This window comes from Nicotiana sylvestris, chromosome 6 (assembly GCF_000393655.2).
Source record: "Nicotiana sylvestris chromosome 6, ASM39365v2, whole genome shotgun sequence".
Lineage (NCBI taxonomy): Eukaryota > Viridiplantae > Streptophyta > Magnoliopsida > Solanales > Solanaceae > Nicotiana > Nicotiana sylvestris.
In genome coordinates, this window is record NC_091062.1 from 81,360,765 (window position 1) to 81,387,324 (window position 26,560).

General features: G+C 35.5%; 1 protein-coding gene across 1 annotated transcript; it reads left to right on the plus strand.

Annotated features, from left to right (window-relative positions):
- The first annotated feature begins 398 nt into the window (after positions 1-398).
- On the plus strand, positions 399-2,587 carry LOC104212720 (CASP-like protein 1F2). The gene is made up of 3 exons (XM_009762072.2): positions 399-748; positions 828-951; positions 2,027-2,587. Exons 1-3 carry the CDS (start codon positions 549-551, stop codon positions 2,246-2,248), a joined length of 546 nt encoding a protein of 181 aa, XP_009760374.1. The 5' UTR covers positions 399-548; the 3' UTR covers positions 2,249-2,587.
- The last annotated feature ends 23,973 nt before the right edge of the window (positions 2,588-26,560 follow it).

The window sequence follows — 26,560 nt, forward strand, 5'->3', positions numbered from 1 at the left end:
TATTGTCACAAATTAATACTCCCTCCAATCCACTTTAATTGATTTACTTGTTGACTAGTGGACTATTTCTGGAAGGCCAAAGTCTTGGCATACTTCAAGGCAAGTAAGAATTGGCAGCAGCCACTAAATCGAAGGCCAATTTCAAGATTTAGATACCTATTATTCAGTCATTGCTGCTTCCGAAAGCGAAGGCCTATATATAGAGAACAAACATAAGATGGCCAGGATTTAACTTATCACCAAACCCCACTAAAATCTCATGTCCTTTAACCCATAGTAATTTATTAAGTTAACAATTAAAACAATTTTGTTCTTTTTTCCCGAGAAATAATGCATTTTTGTTGATCTATTTTTGTTACTTGTTAAATCAAAGGCAGCAGTGTTCAAACTTCTTTGCTTTTTTGTCGGTCTTGAAAGTGATCCATTTACTTTAATGATCTCTCTCGGACTCTCTCCCCACTCTATAAATACTACCACAATATCCACTCCTCCATTAATTTCTTCATTCCGTTCTTCTTTCTCTTCTATTTTTCTGAGAAGATCCCAAAATGGAGAGTTTCAGTGTCAAAAATTTGCAAAGCCCACCTCGGAAATCTGACACATGTTTGTTGGGAACTCAAATTTTCCTGAGAATTTTGGCAACTGCATTCACATTGGCGTCCACTTTGATTATTCTAACCAGCAAACAGACTGTCACTGTATTTGGCATTGAGATGGATGCTCGCTATAGCTATTCTCCCACTTTCAAGTAAAGAATATCAAAAGAAAATATTTGTGGTTTTATTTCAAAGTTCTGAATCTGATTTTGCTTTGGGGGTTCTCTGCAGGTTCTTTGCTTTGGCAAATATCATTGGATGTGCCTTCTCTGTTCTGTCCCTCTTTCTGGCTTTTGTTTTAGGCCATAAGGGTTTTGACCCAAAGCACTACTTTTACATTTTCCTTCATGATTTGGTACGTCCAACTTTTCTCCTTTTCAATGATCAGTCACTTGTCAAATTAGCATGTCTAAAATATCCATATAGCGCTACAATTCATTGTGTTAATTTTAAATTGTTAGTAGTAGATCTGGATAAAGTTCTTAACCAATTTGGATTTAGGCAGACTCAAAGGTAATTTGTAAAGCAATTTGGGGCCTGAAAAAAGAATTCCTTTCTTCCTCACCCTATGGATTCACTCAATATTTTCCATATATATATATATATACCTTTCTTCCCCACCCTAGAATCTCATACAGTATTTTCCATATATAATTTGGATTTGATTCTTTTCTTATGAGGCTTAAACCTAGACGTCATTTACAATACAGTTTTCTAGTTGTTGGTGAATAATGAGTATATAAGTTTTGAGAAAATTGTTCTGACAATTAAAAAATTTAAAAAAAAAAAAGCGAAAGAAAGAGAAGCTAGAGCCTAGAAGTGGTTCATTGGTTTGAAACTTTAAATTGTGCTAGTATGACTGTATGAACTTTTTTCCTTTTGTGGGCCTTTGGACTATTGTGACGCATAACGTCTTTTAGAATAGTCAATTTGTATTTATCTCCCATTAGCAGGGTATTTCTCAACTATGTTCACCAAAGCTTACATATATACGAGAAGAAATTACCTAACGTCTTTGTTTCTGCTAGGATTTGAACAATGATCTCTTATGGAATTAGATTTTTATCATGAGCATAATGTTAGCAGGAGCGGACCTATGTTGGGGGCTAGAGGGTCACCGGAACCCGTAAGCTGTATATATTTCATATATATATATATCTATAAATACAATGAGGACCTCTTAAATATTTTACGCGACCCCCTAAAGTCACAAAATCTGAACAGAGCAACTAGTTTGTAGAAGTGCTTAAGTATCTTCATTCTCTCGAAGACCCAATTTCGAATCCTACCTCAAACAAAGCTTATCTTTTTATTTTATTTTTTAGGTGGTGCCCCCGTACTAGTCAAACCCTGGGTTCACCTCTGAATATTAGTACATTAATTATGAAACATTTATGTGAATTAATGTTGGAATTTTGGTGTGATGACAGATTGTGATGGCAGTAATGCTGGCTGGATGTGCAGCGGCGACTGCAATTGGATATGTGGGGAAACATGGAGAAATGCATTCGGGATGGATGCCCATTTGCGATCATGTATCCAAATTCTGTCACAAGGTTACAAACAGTGTCATGCTCTCCTACTTTTCTGTGATTTGCTACCTTGTACTCACTATAATCTCTGCAAATCAATCCAAACGGATCCAAGTTTAACACTTCAGAAATATCTTAGCAGTGCCGAATGTCCAAAAAAGTTCGTTTTGTATCAAGATATCACAAGTAAAGACAAAACATTTGAGCCGATAATGTTTGATGTACTGATTTTACAGTAGCTGTAGTTTCTTTTGTCTTTGGTGTGTCAGCATTAGTGCCTTGTAATTGCTGCCTTGGATATAAAAATGATGTTAATATGCATAGTTAGTTACTTTAGTTGCGTAATTGTTCGGAGAAGTCAGTTACACGTGGGTCGTTTGATTGGAACGTGTAACTCGTTTGATTGGAATACGATTTATGCCGGTATAAGTTATGTCAATATAACTTATATTAAGATAAGTTATGCTGGAATTAGTTATGCTGAGATTTTTATTTATTTATTGTTTGGTATGTTGTATTAGTAATGACAATTGCATAGTTTCTAAGAAGAAGGTATAAGTTATACCGGTACTAATTATCTCACCTTTTATAAGTTATAAGTTATCCCGGTGTTAAAATTAACACCAGGATAACTTATACCTGGTTTGCTAGCCAAACAGAGTATTAATGTGATATTAAATTTTTATACCACCATTATACCTTTTTATACCTCATACCAAACAACCCTTGAATCTTTAGGGATGTGAATGGGGTGACAAAATGGTTAAAAGAAAATAGTTAACCATTCATATTATCCACTAAAAAATAAGTTAGATAATGAACTTTTTAAAAACGGATTAAATATGGATAAGAATCACATTTATAAAGCCTCAAATTTAAGGTTCCTCAAGTCAATTATCCCAAAAGTGATCATACTCAAGAAACTCCTAGATGTGACATAGAATTTGCTTTAACCTTTACACGCGCGACTGAGAAGAAAAGTGAAAAAATTGATTAAATTGGACATATGTCATAATTGGGATATATTTTGTAATTACAACTATTACACGTGTATTACAAACTCTTTTCTTTCTTAGTTTTCTCTTTTAATTTTGCTCCCATGTAAAGAAAAGTTGACTTTAGAGAAAGTAAAATAATTTGAAGGCTATTACACTGTTGCAATAAAAATAGTGTGCAACGTTAAAGAATGTGAAGGTGTTCTTGAAAACAACCAATTATTTTTTAAAAATTATACAATGCTTTAATACACTAAAGCAAATAGTTGATAGAAAATAATCTCAGCATTAATAATAGACTATATTCAGTATTATTCTTGCACTACTAAAAAACTGTCAAAAAGCATCCAGAAAAATCGACCGAAATCGGTCGGAATCGAACAAAACCCGACCGATTTTCGACCGTTTTTAATTCGCCAAAAAAACAATGGTCGCTAATGTTTAGAGACCGTAATCGGTCAATATTTTCGACTGAAATTGATAGGTAATTGTTTACTTCAAAATACGAGTAACAATTAAATTTGATTTGTGGTTTAAAAATATGTGATTTAGTTCAATATCAATTAATAATCAAGAAATATGAAGTAGAAATGCAAGAAATAAGTGAATCAAACCAATGTTACTCGAGCTTAGTGACCTTGAGATGAACTAAGAGTGATAAAGCAAGAACAATAAATGTAAAGGACAATTTTGATGAACAGTAGGAGAGAAAAGTAGGATAATATATTCTTGCCAATGATTAGTTAATCTTACAAAATGATTGAGGTCCCCTTTATATAATAGGGGAACCCTAAATAAGGTATATTTCTATTTACAGTAAGGAATATTCTTGATACAACTGTCTACTCGCCTAGTACAGAATCATACAATCCTATTCCGGGATTTGCGCCATGATCTCGGGGACGTGGCAGGAATCTAGCTCATTCTATTACAAATCCACAACGGTACTATTTCGGGGTCGAGCATACTCGGCTTCGATATTCCTCGTACTCCTATCTCCGGGAATTGCATTCTGTCTCCGAGCTCGAGTCTGGTCCATCGAGCTCGAACTCGACCTCGCCCTTGAGCCTATAAAGAGGGTAGCCCTGATTTCTACCGTATACAGATTGTACCCGCGTTTCTTAGAGTATAACGACAAGAAACAAATTGAATCCTTAATTCTTACCCCGATTTGCCACGACATCATCATTGTGACGCAAGCGACTGAGGAAACAAAAGCTTGGAAGCTGGCTTTTCCCGAGGAAAACTTCGAGAACCTTTAGTGAGTCCGGCGGCGGGGAAGATTATAAGGGCGAAGACACTTTTGCCAATAAGGACCGTGCTGCTTAGGTTTCGTGCTCTTAGTAATTTTTGCTTTTGAGGTTGATTGGCCCTTGCGAGAAACTCTCGATCGTGACCTATAACTTCTTGTAAAAAGGTTTATACAAAGCCCCATTTTCCTTCCATGGCTTCCAAATCTGTTACCCTTTAGTGCGGGTCAAAGTGCCTTAGCATAAAACTGCCTTTGAATGTCCAAAGTTTGAGATGGTAATGACCTACAATAAGTTTTGCCCTCAAACATTTCTGATCAATGGTCCCCGAGTGACCTTTCGAACTTGAACTTAAGTAGCTCTTAGGCTCAACAGTCAATGAGGTAAGGTAGCCCTTGGGCTTGATAGTTGAGTGAGTGCTCGAACTTAAATCGAAAATAGCCCTTAAGCCTTATGGCCAGGTTAGGATTTGCTCGAACTCGAAGTAAAGTTAGCCTATAGGCTTTATAGATAATCCCCGAGTGAGGGTTTGCTCGAACTCGAAGTAAAGTTAGACCATAGGCTTTATAGATAGTCCCCGAATGAGGGTTTGCTCGAACTCGGGTTAAGATAGCCCTTGGGCTTTTATGATCGAGTGAGGACTTGCTCGAACTCGAAATAGAGTTAGCCCTTAGGCTTCATAGATAGTCCCCGAGTTAGAATTTTCTCAAACTTGGGTAGCCCTTGGGCTTAGTAGTCGAATGAGTACTTGCTCGAACTCGAAATAGCCCTTGGGCTTTATAGTCAAGTGAGGATTTGCTCGAAGTCGAAGTAAAGTTAGCCCTTAGGCTTTTTTACATTGGCCCTTAGGCTCTTTTATATTGGCCCTTAGGCTCTTTTAGATCGGCCCTTAGGCTCTTCAAGTTGGGCCAATTCATCCTTTAAGACGGCTATAATTTTTCCCTCTTTTTGGCTAAAAGACTTAGTGAAAATTTCTTTATGTCTTAACATGTATTTTTTGTACCGGTTGGGTTTTTCTAAGGTTCAATTAACCAGAACCCGTTCGTGTTAATGCCTCTTGAGGCTTTTTAGAAGGCTAATGTTATCGAAGCCTTTAAATTATTCGAGGGATGATTTTTTCGAACCCCTTTTTGCTTTTGCCGAGGGTAGTTGAGTTTAACCGGTTTTTCAAAGTATTTGAAGGCCTTTAATTTATGGCGGAAGTCAGACGTTTCCGAGCTGCATTGTTTCAGCCATAACTTTTTACACGACCGTAGTCTTTAATATAGTCGTAGCCTTTTAATATGGCTGTAGCCTTTGGGTATGTCTCTTGGACTTGTTTCTTGATGGCCTCTCGAACATATTCGAAAGGTTATTCCCCAAGTATGATGGCCTTGGCCTGTATATCGGGGGTGCCTCTTTGAGGTCTTATGATTTCGAACTTGGATAGCTCGAGTAGGTAGTCCTCGAGTGTTCGAGGTATGCTTGCACTTGGGTTGAGATAGCCTGTGGGCTTTACTGATCGAGTGAGGATTTGCTCGAACTCGAAGTAAAGTTAGCCCTTAGGCTTCGTAGATAGTCCCCGAATGGGAGCTTGCTCGAACTCGAGTTAAGATAGCCCTTGGCTTTTGTATTCGTTATGGATTCCGGACGCCCCCGATCCGTGTTAACTTGGCTGTAGCCTTTTTAATTCGGAACTTTCCCTTTGGGATTATCTTCCATTTCACTTCGAGCTTGACTGAAGAGTCAGTCCCCGAGTGGGATGGTCGTGGCCCGTAAAATCGAGGATCGCCTTTTAAGGTCTTATGGTCTCGAAATGTTGGAAGTTTGAACTCTGTTATGATCTGCCCTTAAGTTTGTTTACACAATAAATCAAGAGTATGAAATAGAAAAATTTTCTAGAAGCATGAGATATCGGCAAGGAAAAATACTTCTCTCAGTGGACGATTATACATGCGCACATGCTTGACGTTAGGGCTTGAGTAACCTATATGGGCACGACTCATCTTACCGTTTGACCCTTACAACATTTTCCTATCGAGGCCCTGTTGTCATGGAGTAATTTCCTTGCAACAAAGTGGACATTCGAGGGTAATGCCTCCCAGATCTTGAGGCTTATCTCAAGGAACCTCAGATACCTTTGAATTTCCCTAAACCAGCACTAACAATGGTTGCCTCATTAAATACCTTGTCGGAAAAACCCATTTGGGACAAAAATCGGTCCAAGGGAAAAAAAAAGTGCAACGCGTGATTTAAGATTCAAAACTTCGTGCCGATCCTTGTTGATAGCCTGCAAGTGTTAGTCGAGAAAATAGATAGAATCGGAATGGGGTCATACCTTTATTCAGATTTTGAATATTTAATGTGATCAGGCCATCGTGAATTTTGACCTCGACCATTTCTCCTCTCACTTTGTACGAAGCCCAAACCCGCTGCTTTTATGGTCTCTGTTGTACGGTTGATATCGATCGCTATTCGACCTCGGCTCTCGATCGATGTCCCCTTTGATCCTACCCATAGTCCTGCTAGGATAAACGGACCCCGAAGGAGTCCCCAGTTGATCATCTTTGATTCTAATCTTTGACTAGTACCGATTATATATGTCAGCCCAAGTGACAACCGGGTAATCGAGCAAACTTTGCTTCAACTAACGTGAAGCTATAGAACTCGAGTGTTGAGACCTTGAGCGAAAGCTTGAATGGCCCATTCATCGGTGATCGGAGGCAAATTCATTCTCTCTACTGGGAATCGAGATACGAATCTCTAAGCATCTCGTTTTCTTTTTGCCTTACCTTGAAAAGGTCTGACTTCCTCATTGCAATTTTGATAGCTCCGGCGTGTGCTTTTACAAAAGAATCAGCAAGCATAACAAACATATCAATAGAATTAGGGAGTAAGTTATGATACCATATCAAAGCACCCTTGGACAGAGTCTCCCAGTACTTCTTCAGTAGTACGGATTTAATTTCATCATCTTTCAAGTCGTTTCCTTTGATGGCGCACGTATACGAGGTGACGTGTTCATTTGGATTGGTCGTCCCGTTATACTTGGGAATCTCGGGCATATGGAACTTATTGGTAATTGGCTTCGGAGCCGCACTAGAGGGGAAGGGTCTTTGCATGGACTTTTTAGAGTCTAGTCCTTCTAAGATCAGGGGTGCCCCCAGTATTTGATCAATACGAGAGTTATAAGTCTTTACTTTTTTGTCATTATTCTCGATCTTCTTCTCCCCAGACACAATTCTCTTAGTGAGTTCCTCGATCATCCTCATAATTATGGGGTCAGTCCCCGAGCCATTATCGTTTGATCCATCCGGCATCGGCTCAGCACGTCGAGTGTTCCCTAGTTCGACAACATTTGGAGTTTTATTCTGACTTTGAAGTTGAGCGATGACAATCTGTTGAGCTTGTAGCATCTTGAATATTACTTGGGGGTTGATCCCCCCGTCTCCCATTCCTCGTGCTCCTTGGCCACTAGATTGGGCTTCCCTGTGTACGCTCTCTCTGGGGTCTGTGCCTAAATTCGCGTTTAGAGCAATTTGTGAACTAACATCAACTGGTTTCACATTTGGCACTTCCCCTGGGTTTATCGGTGATACACTGACCCCTGCGTTGCTGTTTTCTTAGATACCTTCGTTGTCATGAATATGTGCGTTTTGTGAGCTAGCCACGTTTCAGCCTGAGAATAAAAAAATCTTGACAAGAAAATATATAAAAACGTGTGTAATGAGAATTAGTAAAGAAATAATCACTATTATCTTTAGCCCCACGGTGGGCGCCAAACTGTTTACCTCGAAAATACGAGTAACAATTAAATTTGATTTGTGGTTTTAAAGATATGTGATTTAGTTTAATACCAATTAATAATAATAAAAATGAAGTAGAAATGATAGAAATAAGTAAATCAAACCAATGTTACTCAACAATAGTCACCTCGAGCTTAGTGACCTTGAGATGAACTAAGAGCGATAAAGCAAGAACAATAAATGTGAAGGACAATTCTGATGAACAATAGGAGAGAAAAGTAGGATAATATATTCTTTCCAATGATTAGATCATCTTACAAAATGATTGGGGTCCCCTTTACATAATAGGGGAATCCTAAATAAGGTATATTTCTATTTACAATAAGGAATATTCTTGATACAGTTGTCTAACTGCCTAGTATAGAATCATACAATCCTATTTCGAGATTTGCGCCATGATCCCGGGGACGTGGCAGGAATCTAGCTCATTCTGTTATAAATCCACAACGATACTATTTCGGGGTCGAGCATACTCAGCTTCGATATTCCTCGTACTCCTATCTTCAGGCATTGCATTCTGTCTCCGAGCTCGAGTCTGGTTCATCAGGCTCGAACTCGACCTCTCCCTCGAGCCTATAAGTCGGGTAGCCCCGATTTCTACCATATACCGTAATTATCAATACACTTTGACCAAGTTATCTGACACAAAATAATCTTACCGTCCGATTTCGGTCGATATTGCTGAAAATAATTTCACTTCATCCTATTTGATCATTTCATCCTCTTTAGTGGTCACCAGAAACGTATACTAGTTTCCGGCGAGATTAAAGGATATGGTTGAAGTGGGTTCATATGATGAAAAGGATTAGAGTAATTCAGGGATTTAAATGGTTAAACAAGGATTAGTTAGTGTATAATTAATGCGGGATAAAAGGAAAAAAATGTGCTTGAAAAAAAAAGAAGAAAAAAAATAGAGTTAATGTTTTAAAATTTATACTCCATCTCATGAAACTGGCATTGCATGCTTAAGGATGATATTAATTCCATTTCAAATAAGGATAGAGATAAAGGGACACCCGTAAAGTTTAAGCGTATAACTGACTTTTTCTAACAACTATAGAGTATAACTTAAGTATTGCATTGAGTTATTGATGTCAAATTGGAAGTTTGTTTGGTCAAGCTTCTCTAAGGTCAAAGCGTATTTTTTTCTTTTTAAAAATAATTTATTTTAAAGTAGGTGTTTGTTCAAACTTTTAGAAGAGTGTTTTGAGTTGAAGTGAAGTAAAAAAAAATATCTTATCCCTAAAAGCTCTTTTTATAGAAGCACTTTTGAAATACATTTAGAAGTATTTTTTTAAAGATTGACCAAACACTAATTACTGCTGAAAAATATTTTTTAAATTAGTTAGCCAAACTTCTCATCAAAAGTATTTTTTTGTAAATCAATTTTGAGAAAATACTTCTAGCTCAAAATAAGTTGATCTTAGACGCTTGGCCAAACATACTATTAGTAGCAATCATGGTTGGAATTTGTAGTTATTACGTACCTACCTCGTAATACATATTGAGAGTGCCATCTAACTGTGTTGATAAAGGGTGTGTTTGGTACGAAGGAAAATATTTTTCAAAAAATGTTTTCCAATTTTTTCATGTTTGGTTGACTTAAATGTTTTGGAAAATATTTTTTTATGAACTCATTTTCCTCCAATTGGAGGAAACTGTTTTCCTTATCAAGAGAAGGAAAAATATTTTCCAAAACTCATTCTCAACCATCCCCACCCTCACCAACCCACCCCACCCCCTCTCCAAAAAAGGCTTTTTTTTTCTTCCAAATTTTAGTTTTTCCGTTACCACCCACAACCCACCCTACTACCCCTCCACCCCACCCTCCACCGCAAAAAAAATTATTTTTTTACCTTAATTTTTTTTTGCAATTTTAAATTTCTGTTTTTTCGCTTTTCTGCACCACCCACCACCCACCCTAACCCCCTCACCTTCCCACCCCTACCCGCACAAAAAAAATTATTTTTTTAACTTTTTTTTGTAATTTAAATTTCTATTTTTTTAGTTTTACTGCCCCCCTGTCCCCCGGCCCGCCCGAAAAAAAATATTTTTTAAATAAATTTTTCAGTTTTAATTTTTTTATTTATCGCTATAAAGGTTCAAAATTTTACAAGTTTCAAAATTATGAGTTCAGAGGTTTATGTGTTTGGAAGTTTACGGGTTCGAAATTCTGCGGTTTTGAAAGTTTAGCGGTTCGGAAGATTGTTGGTTTGAAAGTTTATGGCTTCATGTTTATTATATCTAAATTATTTATGAATATTCTTGAGAAATCATTTTCCTTAATTTGCATACCAAACACCGGAAAATGAATAAAATTACTACTTGTTTTCTAAGAAAACATTTTCCACGGAAAATATTTTCCGTTATACCAAACACACCCAAAGAGAAGTACCATACGGCTTTTCCATGCTATTATGATAGTGTTTATATTTATACTTCAACTAATTGAGTGAGTACTGTTACAAGCTCCTACAATGCATATATTGAGTAATTATGTTCATCAAAATTTTAAATTGACAAAAAAGAATTACCTTGCGTTTTTCGTACCGAGTAACCATGCCACTTCTTAATTGGTTAAGGATAACTGGGAAGTCCAATATATAAAATAGGAGAAGTTTTATTGTGCGCTTTACACAAGTGACATTAGTTGTGTGAGACTCCTTTTTGTTTTACAAATTTGTGGACCTCAATCTATATTTCTAGGTCCACAAAAATCTGGGTCCACAAAATTGTGAGACAAAAAAATACCTCATACAACTAGTGTCAGTTATATGAGACACAAAATAAAAATTTTCATAAAATAAAATGTGGTTGAAAAACTTTATCCTACTATAAAAAAAGAAGAAAATCGTCACTCTATAAAAGCAGCATTCCCTCTCCTCGTGGGAATTGGGAATATTCAGTAAAATAAACATGACAGATGACGTCTCTCTCTCTCACTTCCCCAACAAGCACGCTAATGTATGTATCTAAGATTAAACACAAAACCCATGGACACGGTAAATGTGTAGCACACCTAATCTCCAAAGCCAAAGCTTATGTAAACGTCCACTTCCTCCCGTCCACAATAAGTGATCAATTTGCTTTTGACATATTCATTAAGAAAATACTAAATTCTAGACAATAATAGTTAGCATGATTAAACTACTCTTAATTAAATGTTGCAGCATAGCTATATTAACACTTACTTCTCTTCTCAAATGTGAGGAGTAAATAATTTTTTAGGGATACGTACATAAGGGTAATTTTGGAAAAACAAATTAATTTTTTTTTTGATTATATAAATGGACACTTCTTTTAGGACAAAATAAAAAAGTAAATTAGTCACTTATTATGAACAGGAGGGAGTAATATATTCTGTAATGAGTTGTCCAATAATCTATTTATAGCACCAAAATTTCAAGACGGTGTAGTCCATTGGTCTGTGAGGAAGCTTTTGTTGAGAGAAAACAATGTACTTAATTATTACATCAGTGCTGAAGCATAGCTTTTTGAAATAAAATTGCTAACTCCATCCATGCACGACAATCGTAATTCTACCTGCAAATCTCTCTGTGTTTGTTTTTCTGGAGAAGCGATGGAACTATAAGTAAATCTTCATTAAGAATTGTATAATAATATATAGCTCCACTTCAATCCCAAATAATTAGTTGATATTTATTAAGAATTGTACAAGTATACACTGTTATAACTAGTGACAGATTGAAAAAAGGAATGCAATGCACCTCCTTAAGGAGAATAACTAATGCTGTCATGAATCATGATTATATCCAAATTTAAAACTAAGATATTATGATCCACTCACCTTATCTTGCATAGCAGTTTCGTTAGGGGCGGCTCATTGGCTACATCTAGTCACCTTATCTGCCACTGGATTTCCTAGCAGTTTCGTTAGGGGCGGCTCAATGATATTTGTGACCTAAAGCCAAACTTCAATGAAGGGCCTAAGTTTATTGTTATAGAAAAAATAATATAATTTTACTTAAAAATTATTTTTTTAGTTTTTGAGATACAAAATTATTAACCAAGGATCCCTTTTTGGAAATATTAAAATTTCCAGCTCTTCTTCTTTAAGCGTTTTGAACACTCTGATTCACATTTTCTTGTTGAACTATTAAGCTCTAATAAATAACTAAAAGGACAATCTATACTTGCGAAGAAATAATTTAAAAGAACATTAGATGCACAATAATAACAATATAGAACAATCGAGCTTGATTCAGTAAATAGATAATTTGATACACTTTTGTTGCTTCAATATTCTTGACGCAACGCCAAAAGACTAGAGAAAAAATAAAAGAGGTGGTTTACTCAATGACAATAAGACTTGAATTCCGGAGAAGGCCAATCCAATGTAGAATAGTAAAGGAATTTTTACCTCCTAGCAAAAGGTTAACACCTTATTTATTTTAAATAAATAATATTTAAAAAAATTATATTCTATAGATGTCTTTTAAAGTTTATAGCAAAATATTTAAATATGGTTACCTCCTAGTCTTAAGCTACTAAATACGCTAATCTGTTACATTTTTTTCTTTCTCTGTCTACTTTGATGCATCTCATTCTCTTCCCCATAAAATTTTCAACGGTGGAAGGGAAACAATCTTTGCTTGAGTATTGAGCCAAATTTTAGATTCTTTGAAAGGCGTTCGAAGTACGAAGAAGAAGAGGAGGAAGAGGAAATTTGCTAAAACAGCAAAAGTAGCAGCTGGAATAACAACAACAATGGCGGTTGTTTTTGCAGTCACAATTGACCTCAAAAATGCCATTTTTTCACAATCCTTTAATATATTCATTCAGACTAGAATTTTTTAACAGTTGAGAGAGAGAGAGAGAGTCATCGTCAGACTTCGGAACGCAATCTAAATTCTAGAATCATCGGCTTCCTGTATTCAGCTAATTGGGTTGTTTCATTGGGCCACATAACTAAAATCATTGTCTTTTTTTTCCATTGTAATTCAATGTATCTCGTTGTATTTCATGTATTTCATTGTATTCAATATCTTTTTTTCTCATTGTATTTCAATGTATCCCGCTGTATTCTATGTATTTCATTGTATTCACCGTCTCGCTATATGCCATGAATGTATTCATAAGTTTTTTTTAATTAATATAATTTATGTATTCAGATGTATCATATAATTTCTCTGAAGATTCCGATGTTTTTTGGATATTTTTCAGTTGAGAATCTTTTTTATAACTGAAAATACAAAATTTGTGTGTGATAATTGAGTTTGTTGAGTTATATTAGGAGTCTATTATGTTATTTGATTCACTTTTCATTTTAAAAACAGAGTAATCCTCTATTTCACGCCGTGAATACAGTCGAATACAATAATCTGTCCAGCTGTAATCCCATATTTCACTCCATGAATATAATCAAATACAATCGAATACAACAACTGATTGGCTGGACTTCCCTGATTCACGCCTATTTTTGCTACAGTATTCATGAATACAATAGCTTAAATACATCAAAAACATCTTATAACCGCATAAAAAGTATCTATAATTCATAATATAACAAATCTATAAATGACTAATTACTACTAAAAGATAGTGATTTATGAAAAATTCTCAATAGTAAAAATGAATAGATTTTTCTAGAAAAAAGTTAAGAGATAAAAAGGATGTGAGCCCGTTAATAATGATGATTGTGTATAAATGAGCCATCAAAGTAATGTTCATACCTAAATACCTAAATAAGTAGTAAATCCCAAAAATACTATCCCTTTCCAAATTTTTTCTCCAGTAGTCCCATTTTTCCTTGAAAATTATACTTTTCTTTTTCTCAAAGACTTAACATTCTTCAAGAAAAATTGATACACACACATATATAATTATATATACCTATAATTTGTTAGAAAATTTTGGGGCCCAAAGCAGTTGCTTTATTTGCTGTAGAAATGGCGTGGGGTAGCCACTGTTTAAGCTGGTATTTACTTTTTATCCAGTATTTTTAATGCTTAGCAATAGTAACCACTAGTCTATTAAAATTAATATGAAAAGATTGTGTTACCCTTTCTTCTATCTCTTTTCCCAAATAGAAATGCAGTGTATTTATACTGTTTCATTTCCGCATCTAAGGTGCACAATCGTGTATTCGGAACCTCACCTTCACCGAGAGCACCAAATGGTACGAATTTCTATTAATGCTACTGAATGTTAAATGCCTTTGGTTATAGTTCTTGTTGATAAGCTAAACAAGCATGAAGAACATAAGGGAACGATTACAAAAGCAAAAGGAGAATGGGGAGAGGTTCCAGATTTTAAAAAAAGATTAAGATATGACGTTGTGAAAATAAGAAAAAGAGTGACGAGTAAACAAGAAATGCAATTCCTTCCCAGAAGTTAAGGACATGTAGTCCTGAAGTCCTAAAGTTAAATTCAAAAGTTAAGGACATGGTCCTGAACTTAGAGTTTCAAGTTTAAAAGTTAAGGAAATGTAGTCGTGAAGTCCTAAAGTTAAGTTCAATAGTTAAGGACACAAGTTCAAAAGTTAAGGACAAACAGTTCTTAACTTACAGTTACAAGTTCTAAAGTTAAGGACAGACAGTCCTTAACTTACAATTACAAGTTCAACAGTTAAGGAGAATAGGTCTTTAACTTTGATTTCCAAGTTCAAAAGTTGACAGACAGTCCTTAACTTATAGTTACACGTTCAAAAGTTAAGGACAAACAGTCCTTAACTTACAATTACAAGTTCAAAAGTTAAGCACAATAGGTCCTTAACTTTGACTTACAAGTTCAAAAGTTAAGGACGCTTGGTCTTGAAGTTTGAGTTCCAAGTTCAAAAGTTAAGGACATGTAGCCTTGAACTCCTGAACTTAGAGTTCCAAGTTCAAAAGTTAAGGACATGTAGTCCTGAACTTAGAGTTCCAAGTTCAAAAGTTAAGGACATGTAGTCCTGAATTTAAGGACATGAGCAGAAGGGTATTTTCGTCTGGGCAGTTAAAGTTTATTAAAGCAGTGGCTAAAGGCTAACGACATTTTAAACGGTAACTTAAAAGTAAATACATGTGTTATTAGTGGTCAATCGTGCACTTCCCCTTATTTGCTTTATCATTGGGCCGCCCCTGAGTTTCGTTCATATAGTGTCAACTTCCTGAACCGCTAAGAAACCGCAGAAGAAATTTTAATGCTATTTATTAGTGAATCTATAACAGTCGTCAATCAACAGCTTAGTTTATTGAAATGCCTTATCACTTGGGTTATATTTTATTGCTCTGAGGATACAGAGTAGCATCTTTCGAGAGTATATATATGTATTTGCCATCTGTCGGAGAAAGTCATATAATTCTTGCAATTAGGAATGTTGCAATGATTTTTGGAACATATCATTCTCTACCGTCGGAGAAATTAGTCCTATAAATCTCGCGGGGAAGGTTGCAGGAATTATATTTTCTACAGGTTCACTGCATCTAATTTTATTTAATGTCCAGTTCTTTAAATTGCCACATCATTTTTATTTGTTCACCATCGAAAACAAAATTCTTAATATCATATTTAAACCAACAATATTATCAGTAAGGCAAAAACAAATTATTGTTCAAGTTTGTGAATCAGTAACACGTACACGATTATGCAGAATTGGAACATAATCTTTAACCCTTTAATCCTGCTTCTTCTTCTTAATTTTATATTATCTTAAACGAAAATTGTCCAACAATGAAGTGGTTTCTCTTGCTTTGGTGCTGGGTGTCACACCTCCTTTTTCCGTACCCGAGAGGGTACAAAGGAGTTTTTTTCTATTAAAGGACAATTGAAACGGGATTTGTTTATTTGTTTCAGAGTCGCCACTTGGGAGATTTAGGGTGTCCCAAGTCACCAATTTTAATCCCGAATCGAGGAAAAGAATGACTCCATATTACAGTCTGCGTACCAGAAATCCGGATAAGGAATTCTGTTAACTCGGGAGAAGGTGTTAGGCATTCCCGAGTTCCGTGGTTCTAGCACGGTCGCTCAACTGTTATATTCGGCTTGATTATCTGATTTTATACAAATATGAACTTATGTGCAAATTTTAACTTTTACCGCTTTTATTATATTTTAAAAGTAATGTGAACATTGTTTAAAAACATGTCTTTGGATTGCGTCACATGAAATGCACCCGCGATCCGGAACGTATTTTTATTCAATGTTTTAGGATTTGGATTTGGGTCGCATGAAATGCACACCCGAGTTTAAGAAGGTAAGATTATTAAAATACGCGCCTAAAGCGATTAGAAACCTACAGTGACTACATTTCTTCTATTAGGTTTGTCTCTAAAAATAAAAGAAAACTTCCTTAATTATTTACATGCTAAAAAACATAGCTTATTAATTATTGATTTACGGTTGATACAAATGGAGAATCGCAACGGAGTTTGTACAAAGAAATGTTGTTTTTGTTCTATATTCTATTATTCAAGGAAAATTGAAACACGAGATTAACGTACAATGATATCGAAACAGATTATTTTATGTGAGGAGGTTAGACATATTCGGCCTTGTTCATCATACGGACGGGGTTCAGTTAATTACTCCTTACATGCTTGATGCTTGAAAAAAACGAGGCATTTGAAACGAACCTATCTAACTTAATGTAATATTACTACATGTTTGACTACACGATTTTTCCTTTTTGCTTTAACCCAAATTGCTTCGTGCATTTGAATTATGCATTACCAACTGATGAGTTAAGGTGAAGCTAATGTGCTTAATGCATTTCCAATTCAACAGACCCTATGTGAAACCACTGTTGGCCGATAATCGTTACTATCCAACTAGCTTCTTCCTGATTTATATACAACCATAGATTACCAGACTAAATTCCTTAATAAACATTGTTTTATTACATGGTTTAAAATCCAGTCTCTACCTGTTGAACACACAAATATTCTAAACTACCAGCAGCAGAATAAAGGTAACTGTATTGATGTTTAGACTACAAAACTCTATATGCCCTTATTCAGCTCCAAACTCATCATTACATCAGTGAATTTAGAATGTGTACCTGGATATTAGGACAATAAGAAGAGGAAGAGAAAAAGTATCAGCAGCAGGCAACTAACAACAACAACAACTTAGCCACAACACAGCAATAACAATGCAGCCCACAGATAATCGAGCATCAAACAGTCAAATCCCAGAAACAGAGTAGAAAAACAACAGCGGGAAGCCCAAAATATTAAATGTAACAGCACCAACAGTTTAACAATCACACACAGTTCGGCAAATAACCAACAGCAATTGGCCAAGACAGCTTGGCCAACTTAAATTCTTATGCTGTTTTCAGACAGTCTTTGTTACAATGTTCTGAGATTTCTTTTTGTTTCTTTCTTTCAGCTTTTTAAGAAAACCTTCTCTCCAGGATCCCAAAATTCTTCCTTTTCTAATGGAAGGTCTGCCTCTTTTATAGCCTAAACTCAGCACTTTACAGTCTGTTTGACAACTCAGAATTTCCCCCTCCCTGCTGTTTTTCCCACTTAGCTATTTAAACTAAACAAAGACTCCCACGAGATTCCCTGACAGCTCCTCTCTATTTGGTTGTTAAAGTGGCCTAATCTCTTATTCATTTAGTAAAGCATGGGCAGCAGGAATATAATCTGACAGCACATGCTGTCCAATTATTTAAATTCCTTAATCAGCTGACCCAGCACATGCTGCCCAAAATCTGAACCAAGTAAACATGCCATCCATTTAAGACCAAAGTCTGAACTGTCATTATAACTTACCCCCTAAATGTTTTTTGATTCAAATTGAACAAAATCAATAGGCAACACACTTCAATTCCTAATGGAATTCAAATATGATCACAGCAGAAACAAATAACATGAATCAAATTGTTACCATTTAATGGCTGAAACTAATTGACGACATACATCGACTCGACTATATTAATCGTGATACATGACAAGCAATCAACCCAACAAAACAACACAAAACAAAGTGTACCAACTCTCTTGGCAATTTGCAACGATACAGGAAAACAGACGGACATTATTGGTTTGACGAATACCAACTGAATTGAAATAAACACACTACCACATGAACTTAACATAACAGAATAAACTAAACAAAAGGTCTTGTATATATGGGGAGACAAACTGCTAACAGAAATCCCAGAACTAAACAAACAACTAAACATGCTAACAAATTAATTCGAATAACAAAATGGACGATAAAAGGGACACATGAACAAACCTGAAAAACTTTAAACATAGCTGAACCCAGGGCCGGGCTTGATTTGTTCGTTTAAAGTCGAACAAATCCTAACCGAGGTGTTCTCGACCAAGAACACTTCGATTAGGGTTTACTAGACTACAAACTTGTCTAAATTCAAACAGACCCCACGAAATCTTTATGTTCTAAGATTTGACTTTTCCAGATTTGGTTTTTTTGGATTTATGGGTGGATTCGGACCAAACCAAACATGGTTTGGTCACGAGGGATGTTAGGGGAGTATCTAGTGTGAATCTGGGGTAGATTGGTGTAGATCGAGTTTTGTCTCGAATCTTCCAATGAAGATTCGAGAAGGTGGAGGAGGATTAGAGGCTAGGGGATAACAGATTTGGGTTCGGGGTGGTGAGATGCATCAAGGGTGTTAAGGGGGTGGTCACCGGCATCCTTGCTGCCGGGTTCTGGTGAAAGGGAAGCCATGGCGGCTGCTAGGGTTTCGGGGGTTTGGGATCCCTTCTGAGAGAGACGAAGGAATGGGGGTGGGTGTTTGGATAGGGGGCGGGGTAAAAGGGTTAGGTTTATATATGCCTTGGAGGTTTAGATCCTGGCCGTTGGATCAAATGAGATCTAAGGCCAGGATCTATTCACTTAGGAAAGACGGTGTCGTTTGGGTGTGATGGTGGGTGAGACCGGGTAAGGCTGGATCGGGTCAAAATTTGACGGGTTTAGGGGAAAGCCTGGGTCCGTTGGATCAAAGGGGTTGGACGGCTCAGATCAACTTGCCTGAAACGGCGTCGTTGAGGTGAAATGAGCAACCTGATCAGGACCGTTCGTTTGAGACAGATCAACGGCTCCAATAGGGACGCTGATACGGCGTCGTTTGAGTCAGTGCTTGGGCAGGCCTGACTTGGACTGGACCTGTGTGCCGGTTTTGGGCCTCATTTTGGGGCCCAATCTGATTTTCCACAACCATTTTTCTTTAAGGACCAAATTTAAACAAAATTCTTAAGTAAATTGTAAAACTTAGAAAAATTAACAAATAAAATTACACACATATTGGTTAACCCCTATAACAATTATCACAATATTTAACATTAAGTACGACTCACTAAATGACAAGACATATATTTTTTGATTTTCTTTTGTTTTGGAGTAATTCCCGTGAAGCAAAAATCACGTGCTTACACTGGGTAAGAGGATGTTAATAGGTCAATGACATGGAGCCACAACTGCTGGATTATTGAGAAAAGACTATATAAAAAATGAATGTATTACCAACTATATATATATATATATATATATATATATATATATATATATATATATATATATATATATAAGGGCCGATAACATTACTACTATATATAAGGGATCATGTAAAAAGTTTTGTAGTCCTTAATGCCACGACCCAAAAATCACAAGTCGTGATGGCACCTAACTCAACCCGCTAGTTAAGCTAACTAACATAAAAACACAACCCAACTGAGGTTATAAGATAAAAGAAAATAGATAATTGAGCATTTACGAATTTACCAAGACCTTGTAGTACGAATCACGAGCTTCTAAGATTTGGAATTTCAAAACTGTTATAAATAAATACACGTTCTGTTTGAAGGTTACATAAACAGATTAGCAATAATCTAAACTACCAAGGATAAGTGGCAGCTATAATCAAACGCACGAACATCTTCCAAATCAACACCCGACGTCACTAGCACTAGCAGCTCCGCTCCAAAATCTGCACGGAAAGTGCAGAAGTGCAGTATCAATACAACCGACCCCATGTACTGGTACGTATTTTGTCTAACCTCGTCGAGGTAGTGATGTGGCTTTTTGTTGAAAGATGCTTATTGCTATAACCTGTACATTAGACTAACAGTACAGGCAGTTTCAAACATAACAGATAAAAGTACCTTATACAACTCTGCGAGATAGTCAACAATTATTAGCAAGAATCACAGTACAAGATTTACAATCCTTCCTGGTATGAGAAGTATATCCAAGATATCAAGTCAAATGGCACGGTAACACCCTTCGTGCGTTCAACTCATCCTTCCCAAATGTACGTATAGCAGAACCAACCAGATGACAGAAACACTATAACAGGAATTACAAAGTAGGAAATACGCAAGTAACAACAATGGACGAGGATATCGATGTGACCAACAGTAAAAGACTAGGCGGAAAGCACGTGAGTAATAACAACCAATAGGAAAACAAAGAATATCAACTTTAATTAACTAGCATAGTGGAGGCATAAGTACAAATATAGTAAACAAGAAGGAAACACAAGATCTTTACAAGTTAACATAAATTACTAGCATGGTGGAAGGCTTACACTAAGGTACAACAAAATAGATACAACATGAGTATAATTATAAAAACAGGAAATAGTCATGGTATTTGCAAGTTAAGCAAGTAGAAGGTATGAGCAACACAAAAATAATTGAGATGGAGATCATGACAGAGCAATGGCAATAAATCACATTAGATCCATAATTATGACAATAACAGTTTAAGGTAAAGACAAGAACATAGACACGGAAGACTGGTGTCGCACCTCCTTTTCGCCGCGCCCGCAGGGCGCGTGGGGAGTTTTCTCCAATTGAAGGACAGTCGAAACGGGATTTGTTTATTTGTTTTAGAGTCGCCACCTGGGAATTTTAAGGCGTCCCAAGTCACCAATTATAATCCCTGAATCGAGGAGAATATGACTCTGTTTATTATTCTGCGAACCAGAAATCCTGAGTAAGGAATTCTGTTAATCCGGAAGAAGGTGTTAGGCATTTCCGGATTCCGTGGTTCTAGCACGGTCGCTTAACTGTTTTTATTATTGGCTTAATTACCTTGATTTTATTAAATACATTGATGTTACATGTTTTTACTACCGCTTATTGATGACCCTTCTTTGAATCGAATTACGCGTACGTATATTCGTGTTAAAAAAAATTGCGGACTTGTGTCACGCGTACGTGTACACAATAACTTTTTATAATATATTTATTAAGCAATCATTTTTCGAAATTGTGTTGGATCAAAAATATTTGTTTTTCTTGAATAATGAACCGTACATCTCGGGTTTTTATGAAATTGATTTAACGCCTTTTGGAAAAATCCTTTTATTAAATATTCGTTCGAAATTGCGCGTACGCATAATCCGAATTTTTGCTTTTAAAAATATAATCAGGGTACGCGAACGTATCCCTAATTGTGCAAAATATTCGTAATGATATTAGGGATTTTCCACAAATTGTTTATTATATCTATACATTTTTATGTGAAAATCATGATAAATTCCCATTTAAGGTGCCCTTAAATTCTTTGAAAAGAATTTACAATTTATTAAATGTTGACCGTTGATTATATTTTCCGAATATAAGTTATATTCATTTCAACTATTCAATTTCAAAGGACAGAATACAAATATGATTAATATTATTTAAAAAAAAACAAATATGACATATATATATATATATATATCAAAGAATAAATTGCATATAAATATATATATATCAAAGAATAAATTGCATATAAAACTGAAAATGAATGATTCATAAAGGAAGGAAATATTTTCCAATTTTTTTTTCATGATTTACTTAATGCAAATTCTATTTCTAATTACCATTGATATCAAGTGTTGCAATTGGTACTTATACATCTCGTTTCATTCTCATATAATCGCTTTTAATCTAATAAGCCTAATTATTTGATCAATTTGTCTTATGAAGGTATATAGGTATCGAGTTTATAAGAAAGGAATTATTATACAAGTTAATTCAATAAAATTACCTTACATGCAACTTAACTGTATATCGTAAACATTCATAACATTTTAACATTGTAACAAGCTACATCATATCACCTTTCGCCAACGTTTATACACACATCTATTATCTTATAAAAATATACCAACAACACCATCTTAACCTTATTTAACAATAAATATCACTACTGTAATTTTCTTGGCACTTCTACATCACTTCTTGCTTAACTAACAACAAAATTAAATAATGACCAACATTCATGCCATATTCCCTACTTTGACAATTTAATATGATTAAACTAATGAGATAATGAGCTAATATTATTACAAATCTTTATACGAACTTTCAAAGTAAGACAATTAGCTCATAGCTATCAAATTGAATTCACTACTAATTAACTAACATAAAACAAAAATGAAATTTAAATTGATGAACTTGGACAAATAGAAAACAGAATTTCAATTCAAACTTCATTGATGAGTCATGTTGAATCTCTTTCCAACTTAAAATTTAAAAGACATGTACCTGGTATTGGAAAACAAGAGAAGATGAAGCTGAGAAGCAGCAACAGTAGTAACAATGTAGCACAACAACGACAGTCCAGCAACACAGGAATAGACCAGTAACAGTAGGAATAGTAGTAAACCAGGAGACTATAAACGACTCCAAGTATAGAGAAGAAGTAAAAGGCAGGAAGGTTCTGACTATTTCAGATCTTAAGCGAGGCAATGAAACAGTAACTATTCTTTTCAACTTCAAAACTCTCCAAAATGAATTCTGTCCCTGTATATTCAGTGTATCCAGAATGTATATCGGGTGTATACTTCTCACTCCGCCCCCTCTTTTTTTTCTTCTCTCTATCTAGTTTTTCCTCTCTTTTTTTCCACCCTTCTTCCTAAATTTTCTCTTCTATTTATAGCAAAATTTTCGAAATTTTCAGATTTATTTTTTTATTATTTTATTATTTTTTTAATTAAAAGAAATCCCACTTACAAATTGCTTTTATTTTTTTAGAAAAAGAAATCCCACCTTTATTTACTTTTATTTTTAAAATTCCAACTTTAATTACTTTATCTTATTTAAAATCCCACTTTTTATTTTTTTAAAAGAGAATCTCACTTTATTTAACTTTTCTTTAAAAAATAAACCACTATCTTTTCTTTTTCTTTTAAAAATGCTACTTTCAATTACTTTAAATTTTTTAAATTTTCAGATATCTTTATATTTATTTTTTAATTCCAACCTTCTTTTACTTTTAAATTTTTTAAAACTTTTTACTTTTTTTTAAAATTTTCTACATTCTTTTACATTTTTTTATTTTTAAAAAAACATTCCCGAAATTATTATATATGTTTTTTTAAAAAAAATAAAAAATAAAAATAAAAAAAATAAAATAAAATATTTTCGGATTTTTTTATATATAAAAAAAACAAAAAATAAAACTATTAATAGTGATAATTTACCTTTTATTTTTTATTTTTTTGGTTTTGTTTTGTGTTGGACAAAAATGAAGATGGGGTGTTGGGTTAATGGAGCGGACCGGGTCGACCCGGTTTGAAACGGACCGGGTCATGGGGAAAGTTGGGCAATTATTTGGGCCTGTGGTTTGAAATTGAAGAAGTGGCCCAATCCGATTTTTCTTTGTATTTTTGTTCTCTTTTCTTCTTTTATTTTTCTAAAACTAAATTATAAAAGTACTTAAATTATTATTAAGAACTAAATTAAGTTATAAAAGCGCAAATTAACTTCCAATAACAATTAACGCACAATTAAGTAATAATTAAGCATAAAATTGTTCATTTGGACATTAAATGCTAAAAATGCAAAAGATGCCTATTTTTGTATTTTTTTATTAATTTAACAAATAAACATGTATAGACAAACATACAAATAGTTACACAAAATATCACAAAAATTGCACACCAAGAAAAATTATTTTATTTTTTGAATTTTTTGGGAGTAATTCTCATATAGGGCAAAAATCACGTGCTTACAACTGCCCCTCTTTGCCCGAAGACACGAAGGGTTTTCGTGCAAAGATAAAGCGAGCGATTTTTGCCCATCCGAGTACTCAGTGTGAAGCATTTTTTTTATTTTTTTTATTTTTTATTTTTTGAAAAAGATTTGACCGAACCTTTGCTTCAAAGGTTTCCTACATATCCTGGGCTAAACAGGAATCAGGTCAATGTAGTTCGGGAAGTTTTGGTAGCTGGGACTACCGTGGGACTGTGATGTTACTGCTGCTTCGTGCTGTTTTTACTGCTTGCTGACCTCCTTATTACACCTTACTGTAAAGGAAATACAAAATTAAACTAGACTATGGTACATGAATTATAAAATCTTATCTAGATCATGCTCTCGCGTTTCTTGTTGTCTTGATATCTTGGTGACTCTTGGGCATTGGTCTTATTCCGTATTCCTTTTGGAACTCTTGTTGTTTCTTGTTGGGGATCTTGTTGGACTCCTCTGTTTTATTGATTCTAAGTGTGCTCCTTTTTCATATGAGCGGGCTTTTGATTTCAACACTTCAATTGCATTTCCTCGTTCTTCAGGTGGGTGCCTCGACTGCTTCTTTTCTTTCTTCATCCTCATTTTCCAGGTGGACGCCTGATTTCTTCTTTTTCTCATCCTCATTCTCCAGGTGGACGCCTGACTTCTTTAATTCTCATCCTCATTCTCCAGGTGGACGCCTGACTTCTTCAATTCTTATCCTCATTCTCCAGGTGGACGCCTGACTTCTTCTTCTCTCATCCTCATTCTCCAGGTGGACGCCTGACTTCTTCTTTTCTCATCCTCATTCTCCAGGTGGACGCCTGACTTCTTTTTTTTCTCATCCTCATTCTCCAGGTGGACGCCTGATTTCTTTAATTCTCATCCTCATTCTCCAGGTGGACGCCTGATTTCTTTAATTCTTCATCCTCATTCTCCAGGTGGACGCCTGACTTCTTTTAATTCTCATCCTCATTCTCCAGGTGGACGCCTGACTTCTTCTTTTTCTCATCCTCATTCTCCAGGTGGACGTCTGACTTCTTTAATTCTCATCCTCATTCTCCAGGTGGACGCCTGATTTCTTCTTTTCTCATCCTCATTCTCCAGGTGGACGTCTGACTTCTTTAATTCTCATCCTCATTCTCCAGGTGGACGCCTGACTTCTTCTTTTCTCATCCTCATTCTCCAGGTGGACGCCTGACTTCTTTTTTTTCTCATCCTCATTCTCCAGGTGGACGCCTGATTTCTTTAATTCTCATCCTCATTCTCCAGGTGGACGCCTGATTTCTTTAATTCTTCATCCTCATTCTCCAGGTGGACGCCTGACTTCTTTTAATTCTCATCCTCATTCTCCAGGTGGACGCCTGACTTCTTTAATTCTCATCCTCATTCTCCAGGTGGACGCCTGACTTCTTCTTTTTCTCATCCTCATTTTCCAGGTGGACGCCTGACTTCTTCTTTTTCTTTACCAGGTATTTCCTGACACAAATATTGTTTTTGCCCCTGTTTTAAATCAAAGAAAACTTCGTTAGTTTAAAGCAGGGTGGTTGGCTGTGGTATTCTTGCAGATGGTGATGTTTCTCTTCGTCTCTCTTTATTGCCTTGGAATGATTGAAAAGACTGTTTTGTCTTTGTAATTGATCCTTGACTATAGGATTCCCCTCTGTGTGTTTTCCTTCAAAACCTTTCAACTGTAATCATGTGCCTCTTCTGACTTTGCTGATCCACTTTTGATTTCATCTTTCTTACACCCGTATTTTATCTCCCACCTTTCGTGGCTGTATTTTGTAACCTTGAATCTTGGTAGTATACCTTGACATTCCTTCTTATTTGTTTGGAATAAAACTTATCTCAAAGCTTGGAGAAAGTAAGATTATTAGTAACGAAATACGCTGATTTCGACAATTATAGAATGAAAAGAAAAATCCAATTTTTTGGATGACTGTTGGAAAAGGAATAAAGGACTTATCTGATTGGAATTACTGGCACCAATGATCAGGGTATGCATTTCGGATTAATCAACCCAGTCTTTTAATCCATCTCCTCTCAATTGTCTCAAGGAGTTTTCACCGATAAATTTTCCTCGTTTTTCACTTCTTCACTTCCTTTTCGCCTTATGGTGCCTGTGTGGGTTTTCACCTATAAGACTCTCTCATTTTACTTTTCTCTCAACCTCCGTCGCCTTATGGTGCCCGTGTGGGTTTTCACCTATAAGACTCTCTCATTTTACTTTCTTTCCTTGTTTGTACCAGAGTGTTATGAACCACTTCATTTGCTTGCCTCAGCATTTTTCTAAGATTGATCAAAAGGTCTTTTTGGTATTAAGGTTAGGAATGGAAAAGGTATTAAAAGCTAAATAGCTTTGGTATGGGTTTAAAATTACAACTCTTGGAATCTTTTCTTATTTCCAATACAATTCCTGCCCCAGTTTCTTGATTGGGGTCTCTTAATATTTCTTTTCCGTGCACATTGTGCATGTTGTGCA